This window comes from Apteryx mantelli, chromosome Z, assembly GCF_036417845.1.
Source record: "Apteryx mantelli isolate bAptMan1 chromosome Z, bAptMan1.hap1, whole genome shotgun sequence".
In the NCBI taxonomy this organism is placed as follows: domain Eukaryota; kingdom Metazoa; phylum Chordata; class Aves; order Apterygiformes; family Apterygidae; genus Apteryx; species Apteryx mantelli.
This window is the reverse complement of record NC_090020.1, coordinates 68,209,985-68,226,278: the sequence shown is the minus strand read 5'-3', so window position 1 is coordinate 68,226,278 and position 16,294 is coordinate 68,209,985. Positions and strand designations below refer to the sequence as shown.

The 16,294-nt window shown below is 37.1% G+C and overlaps 1 protein-coding gene across 4 annotated transcripts in view; it reads right to left on the bottom strand.

Annotated features, from left to right (window-relative positions):
* The window catches only part of ARL15 (ADP ribosylation factor like GTPase 15), a 234,102-nt gene that overhangs the window by 142,029 nt on the left and 75,779 nt on the right, over window positions 1-16,294 (bottom strand). For 3 of the 4 annotated variants that reach the window (XM_067315690.1, XM_067315688.1, XM_067315691.1), the window contains 2 exons: window positions 5,683-5,827; window positions 3,098-3,157 (listed from right to left, as the gene is read on the bottom strand). In XM_067315690.1, the coding sequence (XP_067171791.1) occupies window positions 3,098-3,157; window positions 5,683-5,827 (205 nt within the window). Of the gene's footprint in view, window positions 1-3,097; window positions 3,158-5,682; window positions 5,828-8,223; window positions 8,260-16,294 lie in introns of those variants that run through there. The other variant, XM_067315689.1, reaches the window with a different exon arrangement.

Genomic DNA, 16,294 nt, shown 5'->3' with positions numbered 1-16,294 from the left:
ACTATACTGATAAGAATACGTTTTGAAAGCATGTGGGCTAAGGCATGATGCATCCTCACAATAATCTAAATCACATATACTCTTTTATGGATTAAGTTTTGGGAAGAAAATGGTATCTTTTTTATTTCTCTGAGAGGAGGAAGGGATTACTGGTATATCAAAATAGAAACTTGGAGAATGGGAAGTTAAACTTGATCAGTAAATAAAGCAAGAGCTGCTTTTCAAATAATTCAAGCATGTCTGTGTTTGATTTGAAAGATATATATACATACATATACACACATGCATTCTTACTGATTCAGGATCTAATTCTACCTTTTTAAACAAAGCTTTTAACACTTGTGAAATTGGATAAAAACACGATTTCTTGTAGGAAGCTAGTCTTGCTTATAAAACAAAAGCATTAATCCAATAAAAATTACTAGGGTATAAGTCACCACCACCACCACAACAACAAAAAAAGGAATTCATTTTTGGTTTTAGTATTTTGATATCATGTACTTGAAAGCAAAATTTCTGCAAAAGAGCACAGCAAACTTTATTCCATGTCCCTAGTTAATCCTAAAGACTGATGAACAGATAATCAGACCAGAAACAGACAATGGGAAAGAGACTGTTTTCCATATGCTTTGCATGAAAATTTTTAATCCCTACAGAAATGAAGAAACAAAACCCTGGCTTCATTAGCAGCTCCAGAAGGCAACCAGCATGGTAAAAACTAGCACCATCTTCGACCTCAAGGAAGGATACTACTTCAGCCAAAGAAAAAGAATACTATGCAGTCAGCATCTGTTTCACATAACTGCTTGGCCGCTGAATGTAAGAACCTAAAAAAGTATTATTTTTGTCGTAAGTTGTTTAACTATTGGCTATGAAAACTTTGGTGTATAAAGACATATAAAGTTTGCAAATTTCAGTTACCTAAACCTAAAAGGTAGAGTTTTAAAATAGAGTATCAAAATTAAAACTAAATAGAACTTCACCCTTTGAATAGCTTATAACAATGAACAGTGATCATTAAAAACAGATGCCTTTCTACCTTCCTCCAAGTTTCTAAGAATAAATGCCTGGACAAGACCTCCACAGCAGAGAAAACAGAACTTAGGTAACAATACTTTAACAACTGAAGGCAAAAAAACAGGAATAACAACAAAACCATAGGCCTCTCTTCCTTAACATCAGAACCAGAAACCCCAAAATAAAATTTAGCAGTGAAGCAGAATGGAAACATTATTAAATGTCAGATTCATTTCTACATTTTCAGAGAGCACCAACAAAGAAACCAGGAATACTCCAGAAAGCTGAGGCTTTACCTTGACCACACAGAAACACTTCTCTCAATTAGAAGATTAAATACTGAACAACAATTTGGGAAACGTTTGGAAGTCTGGCTTAGCTCTCTTTCTTAGGCAAGGAAAAGCCTATCAAAACTAGCATTTTTCCCCAACAACATCTTGTAGAAAAAAACAGATGACACCATCTCTAAGGACGGACATACAAACATTCATAGTTAACGGGAAAAGAAATAAACAGAGGAGGAAATCAAGTATTCTGGATTTCTTCAGGACATCCTGTCATGAGATATCAAAGCACTTCACTGAGATAAGGTTTCTCAAGACACACATACACACATAAAATAAAATTTATATGATAAGCCTAAACTCAGTCTAAGGAACAGACTCTAAAGAGAATCTGCTATGGAATACTCAGACTCAGTTGATACTAAAACTGCATTTATACATCCTCATTATACATTTAATAGCAGAGATAGAAAAATGTATAAACTGGGCTGCAAATGATTTGTCCTATTTCAAAAAACAAAAAATTACCCAAGTGCATGTTACATACTTAAGCAGAACCACCACTATACCTGTGCTGTGCTCCATTTACTAAAGAAAACTTCCGCTTTCTTTACAGGATACATGAGCAAACAAGCATACACATGGACCTATAGCAGTAAAGAGGAAACACTCTCCTTTTAATGCATGCTTATCTGGAAGCTTTCTAAAAACAGTCTCAGATAAGACAGACATCATAAAACTTGATTTTATAGCAAAGCTTCCTTTGAGAACCAAGCTAATTTATTCCTCAGAGCACTTAAGACAAGTTTCAGCCTTGCTGAAAATCTAATGAACATCCTTGTGATTCATTCTACTGTATTTATGTAGAATATAAAGAAGATCTACAGAAGTTCTAGAATATGAAGAAGATGTATATGGTTCTTTAATTAGAAGAACACTAGATGAAACTAGACCCCACAAGAACACCCAATAGGAAAATGTTTTCACCCTTTCCTTTTAACAGTTACCTCTTGACCACTTAAGACTCAAGGTCTGACACTGGCTAATCAAACAGCCTCACAACAGAGAAATAAGAAGTTAACCAGCATGTCTGTATTTTGAGAGGCAGAAGATATATATAGGGACTTTTCTGTAGGGACTTTATGTAAGGACTTTTTGCTTACGTAGCTGTTTCTCATTTTGTGTGTGCACATCTTTCACATCAATTTGAAGGAGGAACAGAGCCACAGTATTTGGCAGCCAAATAGCTTACCTGAGTAAAGACAGATTAAAAAAAAAAACCACACACCCAATCCTCCTAAACCCAATAAATACAAGATAATAGATTTCAATGAATATATAATCCATTGGAAGTTGGCTACCCTTGCAACACTTTTAGTGGTGCAGCAAACACATTGGTTCTGCCAAAAATACTTCCGTACTCGCATAGTTTGCCAAGCAGTTGCTCATAAGTAAAAGTTCTTACATATAATAAGTACAGGAAACACTTTCCTGAGCTGCTGTATGAGCTGTACTACAATTATAGCCTCAGTTTCCATTTTTTCATGGCTTAACCTCTGCAATCCAAGAAATAACTAAGAAGATACAAAACACTATCTGCCTTCCACTCCTCCAACTTTTTACTTTTTTTTTAAATCAGTATTTGCTCCATTTTTCTCAACTTAACTGCTGTGCTGTAACTCAAATTTTAAATAAATTCAAGCCACGCTGATTCATCATTTTTATATTCAAAAGAACAAACAATTTGATGAGTATAGCTTCTTATAATCAAATGAATAAATGATTAAGTGTTATACCTCCAAGTTCTTTTACATTCAAGATGGCATTCTGGAATGGCACTGCTTTTATGCTAAAACCTAAAAACAGAAATAAAGAATATTAGTAAGTTATTTGTTAAAGAGGACATTTGAAATCAGTTGCATACATTCAGGAAAGTCTATCTTGTTCACCAGGATTTTGCGTGGAAAATTCTCAGCCTAAATAAGATGATTAAAAGTATCAGTTATAAGAGAAAAGAAAAGATCAGTAAGAACTATGAAATTAGCAAATACACTTCTTAATAGCTGCAATATATTAAATTCAGCATAAAACTTACATCCAAGCCATCCACCATTTGGCAGGGATTTAGTATTAAGTACATCTTTATAAAAATCACCTTTTAAGGTGTCTGGAACTGAAGTTTAAATTTCAAATGACCAGTAATATGATGTGATCCTTCCACAATTTTTAGGAGACATGGAAGACAATGTACAATTCTAATTACTGCTTTCTTATATTTAAACTTCACAGTTTTTGGTTACAATTAAAGTGTTAAGCGTATCTATTCATATTATTAACAGAAAGAACTTTTTACAGACCTGAGTCATATGTATAAAAATGGCTACAAACACATTAAAAGCATCTATGAATCCTCTATTAGCCTTTTATATCTTGAAACAAAAAAGCTTTATAAAACACTTTATTATTTTCCTATAATTGAAGAGAGTGTCACTGAAGTGTGTCATTCCAGGTTTATTAGCTGTCATTTAACAGAAACAAGGGATTTGTTCACCCATATCAGACCAATATGATATTCTAGTACTCTAACTCCAACCCTGGTCAGTACTAGATGCTGTAGAGGAAAGTGCAAGAAAATCTGGAGGGACTAATTATGCAATAGCTTGTTTGTTGTTTTCTTAAAAATAAATCCTAGAAAGAAGTAAAAACCAGGATGGACTTGAACGGCACTGATGAGAAAGGCAAAAATATGGGTTATAGTTTGAAAACTGAGTGGAGAAGCTGCCACACTGGATTCTTGGATTTCTAATTACATCTTTTAATATAGCATTTACTGGTACAGATGGATAGATTTATTCTGATAAACTGAATGACTTAAATATGTGTCATTTTGATTGGGACGCTGCCTAATTTTCTCCAAAGTCCATCTTCATTGCTCAAGTTGCCTAACTACACAATAGTATTTTGTTGCAACTATCTAGAAACATAGAAATGTAATTTGGAAATAAATCAAATAAATCATATTTTCATTATTGCTTGAGAGCTACATTGCTATTTATATTGCTGTTACTAAATCTTTCAGAGTCCAAAGCGTTAAAGTTTAATTTGCACTAATTTCAACTGAACTTTAAAGATAAAGCTAAGGAGGAAAAAAAAGACTGAATTGCTCAGTGATTTCCTTCTAACCTTTCAAGTTTGGCACTGACATCTTCTCCACACAAAGAAGTGTCAGATCACTTTAGAATTCCTAATAATACAACTGTGAAGGCAGTGAACTCAATGGGTTAATTATGCATTGCAGAAGAAACAGTATTTTCTTGTACCTGTTTTATTTTGTTGACTTAGTTTTATTTAATAGCCTTATGTCCTTGAAATTTAAACAAAGATACACTGAAAACCAGTTAGGGTTGCTAAGGGACAATCATATAAAATTCAAGCCCATGAACCCTAAGTACAATATAAAGCCATATAACTATATACATAAGTTACTCGCACAACATCCACTATCTCCTCCCTCAGCAAATCAACCCCACTAAAATCACTGTAGCCACACAAACAGATTTCTTCCATCTCTATGACCTAATCTGTCCTCTTTCTGAACTCTGCAGTCAGATATTCCTTTTTCTCACTCTACTATATATATATATTTTTTTTGGGGGGGGGGGCAGGGAAGGGAGAGGGTGGTGTCAAAGTACCCTTTCAATATTAGGCATTCTGGTTCATCCGTATCAGTATGCACACTGAAATTTTTTCACTTAAGTGCCTTTAGTTGTGGCTGTGTCCATTTTTATCTATCTTCTTAATACCACCATAACCTTTTGTAAATTTATTCTCTGATCTCAATCTGCCTTTACTACATAAACAAGTCTCTTTGTTGATCTAAAAGAAAACATTTTCACGAGAAATAAACATTTACATTATTCTTTTGGTTACTAGCATATACCACAGAGCAGTACCGACCAAGTATGAGAAGAAATAAATCCTAATATAAGTTGCATAGTTTCACTATCCCATTCTGGTTTATATCACATTTCCTCCTCTTTTCTGTTTCTGTAACAAGACTGCTTAAAAAACAAAAAGAAAAAAGAAAGAAACCTTTGATGTCCATGGTAGACTGATACAGTCCATTTCCAAAGGTTCTACGTTATTACACCACAATGTACGTTCTGACTTTCAACATACTGCAAACTGCATGCTTTCATGAACATTCCCCATTATATTATCAGACTCTGAACAAGTAAAGTTAACTTCAAAACTATCAATTATGTATTTTTAAAAACAGGATACAAAGCTGAAGTTCTCCATTGCATATGCTATGTGTTTTTGAGGTTACCCATAAGCAATGTTACAGCACACCATGGAATAAAGGCAGTATTCTTCCTACCTGTGGTAGACACTATATTCTCTGCACTTTCACTGCAAAGCTGTGACAGAAGACTTGTCTTGCCAGAACCAGTGAGGCCTATGCAAACCAAGTCATATTCGGGTCGTGGTGGTGGTGGTCCCTTGCAGCAAAGTGCTCTAAAACACTGCCAGGAAAAAACAAAATAAAAGGAAGAAGTTACTTTTTTTGCATATCTAACAAGATTCTAAAAGTCAAGTTTATAAATTTAAAGGTGCTGGAGAGAAGCAAAATACCATTCCAACTTACTATTTTGGCACTATCAGCAACTAATAGAGTGAGATCAGCTCAACCAGAACTTATAACAGCTTTATAAGATAATAAATACACCAGTTAACTTTTCACCTAAGCCTCATATAGCTGGATTGAGGAAAGCAACTTAAATTTCCTGAATAGCATAAACAGTGCACATATGGTGAGACAAGTGCATGCTTTACTTAGTCAGGTGGTTGGGTATTTCATGTGTTTGCTTCCAGAAGCAGAACTGGCAGAAAACCCCTGTGCTGGTCTAAGGCAATACCTGGTCTGAGCATCAAAGCAGATTCCAAACAGCTGCTGGCCAGGCATTCCCTGCTGTCACAGGCAAGAATCAGCAAATTTTGCTCCACTGATTTCAGCCTCCTTCCCAGGCTTTGTCACATGTTCTGAAGGAAAGCACTCATTCTACCTTATAACATCAACTGTTAAGAGTACAGCTTTTAAAGAACTATTTTGCTGGACATAGCTTTAGTCATAAAAACGCAGATACCATTTCACTATGTCTCTTGCTGTTCTCTAGAGAAGCATGAATTAATCACAACATAAAGCATAAAAATCACTTACACAAAACCTTCTTCAGATTTATGCTCATGTCTCTTAAAAAGTATGGCCAAAATAGGCCAAGCCCATCCAGCAGGTCCCTTAAGCCCTTAGGAAGGTTCATTAGATCCTTCTTTATATGTTATACAAAAACTTTTACATGAAAATCTAGATTACCACCATTCGGGGAAAGCTAGCAAGTACACATTTGAAGTACGGGGTTTAATCACCTGCTAAAGTTTCTAAGATGCATTTTGTCCCGCATATATATACATATATATAAAAATATATATATCACACATACCCAGTATCTGCTCCCTTCACATAAGAACAATAAATCTGCTACAACAAGGAACAGAGAACATATTTGCGCAATCTCTCACCCATACGCACGCATGTTCTACGTCTTTACATACTGTCAATTTCTAGCATCTCCAGCAATAGACATTTGAGTTTCCCCACCTAAACTGAAGGTGCTGTTTATTATTACATTTAAGTAATTTCTTCCATCTTAACCATAAGCCAACAACAGCATTGGGTAAAGAACTCCAGTCTTTACATGACTACCTAACCACTCTCATTGGGGGCTACTTGAGGAACAGAAAGACTGAACTGAAGTTAGTAAGACACTATCATTTGCCAATAGCAGGTTCAGGGTCTGCAAGCAAGGCAGTAAAAGAGGACATGATTATAAGATGACAGTTACCATGACTACAGAACTTATATTGGATTCCTTTGGTTTCCATGTTGTATCTGAATTGTATGAGTGTTAACAGCATGACTGAGGTTCTTTTGGAAAGAATTCTTCATGTACAACTCCCAGTTATTTTAAACATGTCAGAGACTGAACTCATATGCATATACACCAATTTGAGCAGGTGATAATTTGTCCATCTGAAGACAGGTTTTGGCAATAATTCAGTCTTGTTAAATACTTCTTCATGTCTATGCCTGCATAAAGATTAGAGTTCTGCAAAAGGGATATCATGCACAATTCCTGTGAAAAACACCACATCCCAAAGTCTTGTTTTACTTCCTTATGCAATGCTGCTGAAACAACAGTCTACTTTGGTTTAAAGAAACAAAAGATAAGTTCAGGGAAAAAGTTGAGAAAGTCCATCATCACCCTATAAAAAGGTGAAAGAAAATATTTTAGGAGTAAAACCATTTACTGTAGTAGTTAAGCTGAACAAGGGCAACAGATCTGAAAAATAAGAGCTTTATTTCTGTTAAAATTTGACTGTGAAAAATTATTTTTTTCAAGAAGGTTGGGCCTTAATTTGTGTTCATAGCTAAGCAAAGTAAACATGCCTTCTAACTTTATTCACTGATGTCAATTTATATTTATCCCACAGACTCTACAAAGTCATAGCAAATATTAGAAGTTCTGGTACTTAAGTGAGAAAGGCAAATTAAGTTTATTGCACAATATAAGCTCCCCAAAACAAAGTTTCCACTTAATGGAGATCAGGCTGATGGAGACTAAAAAAAATTCTTCCAAGCTCCCCCAAAACTCTGAGGCTTCATGTCAGGCCCCTTCCAACCAGTCTTTGAAAGAGTCAATTTGTCCCTGTCAACATGGAACATAACAGATATCACAACAAGTTCTTGAGGCCATACTGAGAAACAAAGAAATGGATGTGCTGATGGACGTCTATGGACACTATGCCAGACAAGACCCCTACAGCCCTAATGACCTTGATAAATATTAAGATGGTCACTAACTTCAGTTCTGTCAGTGACCATCGCCCTCTGTAGGCCATATACAAAAGAGGAGCTCCATAGGCTGTTTTTGTGAACTTAGTACTGGTGTCTTAAGTCTAACTTAGTCTGTTAGCATCTTCATGTGCTGCTGATTGTACGCATGATAGAAAATCCAAGTCAACTTGCGTGTCCAAAGCAGAACCTCCACCCACTCACTCATCCTTTATCAGTAAACACAGTCAGATAAGAAAGATCCTGAGATTCAACAAATGCAGAACCACCAAAGCCAGGAAAACTGCTTGCTCCAGACCACTTTCACATTTTATTCAGGACGATTCTGCTATCTTCTTCACGTGCACATCTTCGTCCCTATGAAAGCTAATTTCCTTCGTTAGATTTTCTGGTTATGCTGGAATGAAAACAAAACCTTAAATGTTCTAGCTTCAAAAGGTGATAAAATTCAAGCTGATGTGTACACTATTTACCACTGGCTGACCTGAAAAATCCTACGATTCTATTATTACCAGCACGTTTTAGGGGATACTTGTAATGATAAACTTTATAAACCTGTTTTGCCATCTTCCTTACTCAAGCTCAGTGAACAACTCTTCCATCAAAAACATCACTATACAAGCAGTATGATCACTGCCTTCACATTCCTTGGCAGCTTAAAGTTACTTGGCCTCTAATAAAGCCAGGGCTATTTAAACATCCATTACAGAGACTAAACCTCTGTATTCTTACTACTCTGGCAGCTGCATCTAGTAGCTCCACAAGATCTGTGGTAGAGTAGAAAATTCAGAGGTCATATAGCTTGAAATAAAATTACATCCTATATTTTGCTTTTGACTATGGACAGGAAATGCATCCTGACATATTTTGTACAGCATGGACTAGAGTCACAGCTTTGCTTAAGATGTCATCATGCTTTACAGTGCAATAAGAAAGATACTGAACTGCAAATAACATGTTTAAGTAGTAACAAAAGAAGTCATTCCTGAATTCCAAAACAACACATAAATACATCAAAAATATTGAGAGAGTTGGTCAGTCCACGTTAGATCTCACTTTTCCAGAACTGCCATGGTACTTTCAGCTCCATTTGGACAGCGCAAATGGCAGAAGAGAAACTTGAATTAGTCTCTAACTGGTCTTCAGACAATCCTCAGATATGGACCAGGAATTCTTTTTCACCAGTTCCCCAACCTGATTTCCTCGATGAGTAACCAATCAAAACAGCTTCATGCATATCCTGTTTTGTAAGGCTGCCTGTTAGATATTATAGAAGAAACTCGGAACCTAATTGGGGTCAGTTGGTGGGACAATCAGAGAGAATGGACATAAAAACATTTGATTCATGCAAATTTAGGGTCAAGCAGAGCTAGTTGGCTTAGTCACTGAAATACTGTTTGGGGAAGGGTCATGCGTTTCAGCCCCACTGCCAGCAACAACACCAAAGAACATTTCTGGAGCTTTCTGTCTTATCAGACATTGTTTACAGATAAATTCTTAAAGGAGAGATATGTCGAATAAAGTGTCAGTTCTCAAGATTTCTGAGAACATTACTCTCAAAATTCATTATAGCCTTTGGGTGCTGGGCAGAGAGGCAGTCAGGGGTTAAATAATTTAAAAACAAAATAAAAGGAAGGGCAGATTTGAAAGTACTGAAAATAAAACAATACAGTATCTTGAAAATATGTCTGTATTTGGCCAATTTTGGAAAAAGAGTGTGTATTTACCCAGTAAACTGGGAATAATTAACTGCTGCAGCCTGCAGAAAAATGTACAACATTCAGCACCGCTATTACTTTTATTTGGGGGGGGGGGGGCATGCATAATGACGTGCAAGAGCTAACGGAAGAAGTTAGCCAGTCCCACTCCTACTTAGGGATTTCTATCCCAACCAGATTATTCCAGTTTTAGATGGATCAACATTTGCACTGACAATCCTAGACAGTGGCCCTTTAAAGCCCTATGGAGGTTTCTTCTGGGAAAAGCATTAAGTATTGTGTCTATAGCAGGGGTGGTCAAACACTTCTGACATACGTGCCGCTCAGAGACCACAGATTGAAACTCTGAGCAGCAAAGGTCCCTGAATGACTCTCCTCTCCAGCACATTGCATGGCCTCAGGCCATTGAGTTTGTCTTCATCTACTCATTGTACTTCTCATTTCACTCTCCTTTGAGGGGTGAAATACTCCATTATTTCTGCTTTGCTCTGGACCCATCTTCTGTCTGTTTCTTTTGTTGCTGTTGCTTAATAGGGACAAACAGAAGCAAGGGATTTCATGCTTAAACACATATACCCTCATGCAAAAATACCCTAATTTAGTGCAACATTAATGCTAGCAAATCAAGCATTCAGAACTCCTGAAATGCAGAATTAGGCTGTCAATCATAATTCTGCTCCCCTCCACTTCTTGCTTATACTTTATAATATGGCCTCCTTTTACATTTTATTTTTATAAAGACATCAGTGAACAAATGGACTTCTAGTACCCAACAGATTTATATCCAGAGAACTGGTTAATCATCCAAAGTTGCTGACAAAATCTCAAGGCGATCATTAAAAAAGTGTCAAAGTTGCACACGGCAGGCTCAGTAGTTCTGATGTCATATGGGATCACAAAAGCACAAAGGAATCTCAAACCTTGAAGAGATAATGTGAAAGGTGAGGAAAAAAAAAGACAAAGGAGACAGTTACAATTTTAAAGATAGGAAACAAGTAGGGAAAGCTGGGGAATAACTGAACGCAAATAATAAAACACACAAGGCACTTGAATGAAGTTATACACAGCTAAGAGACAGAAAAATAAAAGGATATATAGTAAACTAATTTTTAACTGTATGAAAACCTTAACATTAAAGGAGTACAATACATTCTGTGCTTTTGGCTACGTGAATTAGCTGTAGACACTTCAGCTTCTATACCGCTGCACAGGTGGTGTTACCACTACAAAAAAAGGGGGGAAAAGAGGGAATAACTACCACACAACTAGTGATACTGTTTCATGTTTTCAAAACATCAGATTGAGAAGACACATCATCTTATCCAACAGTAACAATGAGGGCAAAACAACGGATTTCTGTTCTTTTCGTTGCTACCAATACAGAAATACTCACACAGCCACTGCCATCTTGAAGTGATGTCCAGAACACACAAAAATACTAAAAATCAAGGCTATCATGATCAGTCACCTTCTTTGACAGACCACCATCTCATTAAACAGTGACCCTTATTTTCAAGCTCCTCCGTTATGATGCAGACCAATGAGCCAGCCTCGAACAGAGGGACTCCAGCTCCAAGTCCACTAACCTATCACTACACTCCATCCACAGGACAAATTAATCCTCTCGTTTAATCTGGCTCATCTTCATATGTGTGAATTCAAGCAATGGGCTCACCACAGAAGCACTCTTCCTCTTCAATGCCTACACAAGTCTTCAATTTCTTATCAGCCTGTGCCACAGAAGACAGACAAGAATACAGCATAAAAGACAGACTAATATAAAACAGAACAAAAGAAAACAAATTCTCAAGTGAACCAATTTCACAGAGTAAACAGAGTCCTAGTTAGGTTCTACCTTACAGAAGTGCTATAGGACACTAAAATAGCCAACATACTGCTTGGAGGAGGAATCTCAAATTCTTCCTTCAGATGTGACCATGAGACCAATAAGAAACACATCTGCTGTCAAAAGAGCCTCTGTGATATACAGAGAGGCTACAATTCTGGAGTCTCAACAGGAGCAAACACATTTCAAATCGTTTTCAACATCTATATGTAGACCAGCTGAACAAGACAGAAGCTCAAGTACCAAAAATGGACAAATGACACACAGCTCTATTCATTCTTCGATATATTTGACAACCCCACTACCAGCAGAGAAGGCTTGGAGGGGTAAGGTCAAGAAAAAAAGAGATGGCTAACTTCTGACAAGCCAGATACGCTATTGCTATTCAGAGTACCTCACTTTAAATACAGAGTTCCCAGTCATGATGCTTTGTTCCTGTGAATGAAGATAATAAACATGGTTGGGTGAATTCTGTCCACAACCCAGAACAACTTTAGGATTTCTCAAGGAAACTAAGTCCTCACTATCCCAAGGATAAAAAGAGTTTGAACTCAGTTATTTATGGTGGTCAAGCTACTGGTTGCCACAATGCACAAAACCTGGGGATGAAGCATAATACATTTGTGTTTATAGAGCATTTGGGCAGGAGGGATGGGATCATTTGTCTTTATCTTCCAGTCAGAGAGACTGCTCTGGGCTGAAGGCTTCAGCCAGATGTTCAGGGCTTTAGGTACAAGAAAGTTCTACAAGCACAGCGAAGTGTGTGTGTTACAAAAATGGAATTTCCCTGGAAGAAGCTGCAAGGCATCAGAAGTCCTTCCCCTGGAAACTATGAACTACAACAAATCACAAGACCTTATACCTGAAATGAAAAACACATATTTCTGACCTTAACCTCTCGGCACATACACAGATATACACTATAAATAACACTCCACTCCATTCACACTGTGCTTGAAGAAAGCACAGAGAAATAAACATCAAGTTCCTAATGTATTCAGATATTCAGTAAGGTAGTATGATTTGAAAAACTATAAAAATTAAAATAGTACATGGCTATGATAAACCAAGGTTGAGTCAGGAAAACAGTTAAACATACACATAAGTGTTGCTCTCAACAGGAGAAGACAATCACTCATTTCAGTGCATTGTTGAATCAAGCTTGAAGGCTTCTCTGAAACTCCTAGGTTTCATCAAGCAGAGACTCCTCACTCAAGTCCAGAGTGCCATCCTCTCCGAGGGTTTGCTCTCCGTTTGTCTTCCGGCCCAAGAGTAACCAGTCTATTTCAACCCATCAGTCCCTTCAGCTTTAACAGCAAGAGAGAAACCTAACAAACAAGATGAACGAAAGCCTTTGCAAACAGGTTGTTTCACAACCTAAGGAAACACAAAACCACACTGAAAAAGCCCTACAAATCATTGAAAACAAAAGCAACACCATTCGGGATTAGAAATGTGCAGAAGTTAAGGATATGGCATCACCTGTCATTTCTAATCTCTACTAAGGATGAAAGATATATACAGATTTTTTCAAAAATAGCCTAGAGCTTTCAAGGCTTGCTAAAAGCCATCGTTTAACAGGTTCTGAGCCAAGTCAGAAAAAGCTTTTCCGTGATTCATGTGTGTTACAAGGTGGGTTATAGAATTCTTTTGTTCAGCATTGCAGGAATAATTACTCGTGTTCTAAACTCACATGGGATCACAAAAGCCAGAAAGAAGCATATAGACCACTTGGTGTTCTTTGATTTTTCTAATTAAAGCTGACTGAGTGTCATCCAAATGCAACAGCACACTTAGTTTTCTGGGAGAAGAAAGAAACAATTTGACACGTGTAAGTCCCTGGATAGCCATACTTGATACACATGATACACATAATATTACTTCTGTAATAATATAAAAAAGCAGCTTTGTGGAAACAGTGTAGTGATATATCCAAATGAGCAAAAGAACCTCAAAGAAACAAAATTAAAGTGGGAAAAGTATTTCAGATGCAAACAGAAATCCAGATGTATGCTGGATAAAGAGGAAGTGTAAATGAAGACTTGCATGGTATTCCAGACATTTACAAAAAGAAGGGGAAAGAAAAAGAAGCTGAAATAGCTAGGGAAGTTCAAAGTACATGAAGAGAATAACAATGTCTCCTAATCTTCATGGCAAAAACCCTGTCAAGAAATGCAGAGTAAGATTTCTGTAAGTTACACTGGGATGCAGGTGGTAAGAGTGTCTGAAAAAAATCCAGTTAGGTTAAAATAAGCAGAAACAAATTCATTTGAAATATAGTTGGAAGAAGCACAACAGATTAAGAAATGGCCAAATACGCCAAACAGGAGAAGTGCCCACTAATGCGCTGATAGCCACAAGATCTCAAGCAGGATACAGGAGATAGCTTAATACATCACTGATAGAAGTAACAAGATCAGTTTTCTTCCATCTATTCTATCAGTAACATTACAGAAATAGATAAACTCTAGAGAGTTTTTTCCATCCAGCTTCAGCCCACGCTTTCAGAATTGCTGGACATCATAATTGTAACTAAAATTAAGCAGCTCCTTGGGGGGGTGTATGGGTGTGTGCTCATTTATTAAAAAAAGAAAGAAAAAAAAAGGAGAGAGAAAGAGAGAGAGAGAGAGACCCCAAGTGTGTTCTGAGGGAAAAGAGGAAACGTCTCATGTTTACTTGAGGCTGTGCTTCCTCTGAGATTAAGCCCCAGGATAGGTCTTGTTCTCTCTTAGGAAGGATTTCAAAACTAACATTTAAGCATCAAATCTGAGAGTAAAGAGGATAAATCTCTAAGGACAACAGGTCGCATATTTGCTGTAAAGTCCAGTCTTATTGGAGATGTACACAGCTGAGGTAGGACAGTAAGTAGGAGAAGACCAGATGCCAGTCAAAGTAAGAAAATTTGTACCAAAAAAAAAAAGATTGGGGGAAGACGGACTCAAGTGTCCCTTTTGATAAAAAAAGAAACAGAAACCAGAGTATTAAAGCTATTTTAGAAAACAGCAGAGAGCAAAGCTAAGTAAGATTACAATAGTGTGACAGCATATTAAAAAGGAAAATAGAAATTTCAGTTGTCACTTTAAACGTATCTGCTCACAGGTCCTGGGTAATAATTCTCTTTGCTCATATGAGGGTGACAGAGCACTGGAACAGGATGCCCAGAGAGGTTGTGGAGTCTCCTTCCCTGGAGATATTCAAAACACGCCTGGACGCACCTGTGCAACGTACTCTAGGTGACCCTGCTTGAGCAGGGGGGTTGGACTAGATGATCTCCAGAGGTCCCTTCCAACCTCAGCGATACTGTGATTCTGTGATAGTATAAGTAGTTCACCATAACAAATTTGGGCACTACACAACCAAGAAGTTAGCAGAACAATGAAGGCTTGCTTGCCTTAAGATGATCAGGAGGCAAGAGAAAGAAGAAACCTGTTAAAATTGATGCAAAAAAGTTACTAAAATAGAAACAGTCTGTGCAGTTAACACCTAAATGTAAAGGTGAAGGGTATGTGCTACTGATGTACACAGAGGTCTAACTAGAGGTAATTGGAGGATTTCGATAAAATGAAAGGTGGACAGCAAAGCAAAGATAGCTTGATTTTGCAGGTGCTGCAAGTCTTCCAACCAAAGAATGCTACTTTTTGGAACTTGAAATTAGACTACCTTTCGACATTAGAAAATGCAATACAAGAAATATACCTGTATTTGCAATGAGACAAACAAGAGATCTAATGAGTATACTCTAGTTAGCAGTTCATGGCATTATCAATCTCCAGCTTTGGATTTTAAGCATTATAGTTGCAGGCAATCAGTATCTCCTCTTCTTTAGGCTCTCTATAAATGCTGTCACTCTTACCTGCTTTTTTTCATTTTACAGTCACAATATACAACCATTCCAGCATGCTATATTTACAAAAATAAGAACCTCTGACAGGATAGGTATTTTGAGCAAAAGGCGTAGGGAATAGAAAATATGTGGTAACGTACCCAGGACCCTCTGATCCCCCTTAATACGGCGTAAGAGTTTTACTTGGCTAGTACAGCACATTACTCCTGTAGGAGGAGACAGGAGATCAACCCACACAAAAACAAACTCTTACTGAGTTAGGCTAGAGAAACTTTAGCCATTTAAAACATCTAATGCTCCAACACAGGCATTTTGCACCTTCTCTCTCTAGTTGCAAGTTTGGCTTTGTTTTCTGGCTAAATATCTACATCTCCAACTAAGTTTCTCAGTTTCACCAATATGTTTTCTGCTGAAGAATCTACTTGGTATTTTCTCCTAGTACAGTAAAATTAGAACTGTTAAATTTTTCACTGCTAATCATGCACTGATCAAGGACTATGGCCTTTAAATGGCCTCCAAGAGAAACCAAACAGGTGCTCTGCAGGTCCTTGAATATTTGGGGAACATAATTCAATTGGAGATGGGGATTCTCAGCTGAGAGGAACAGACCATATGGAGCAAATTCAGTAGCAACAGGACAACTGTAGTTTTAAGCCATGTTCATATGCTTGT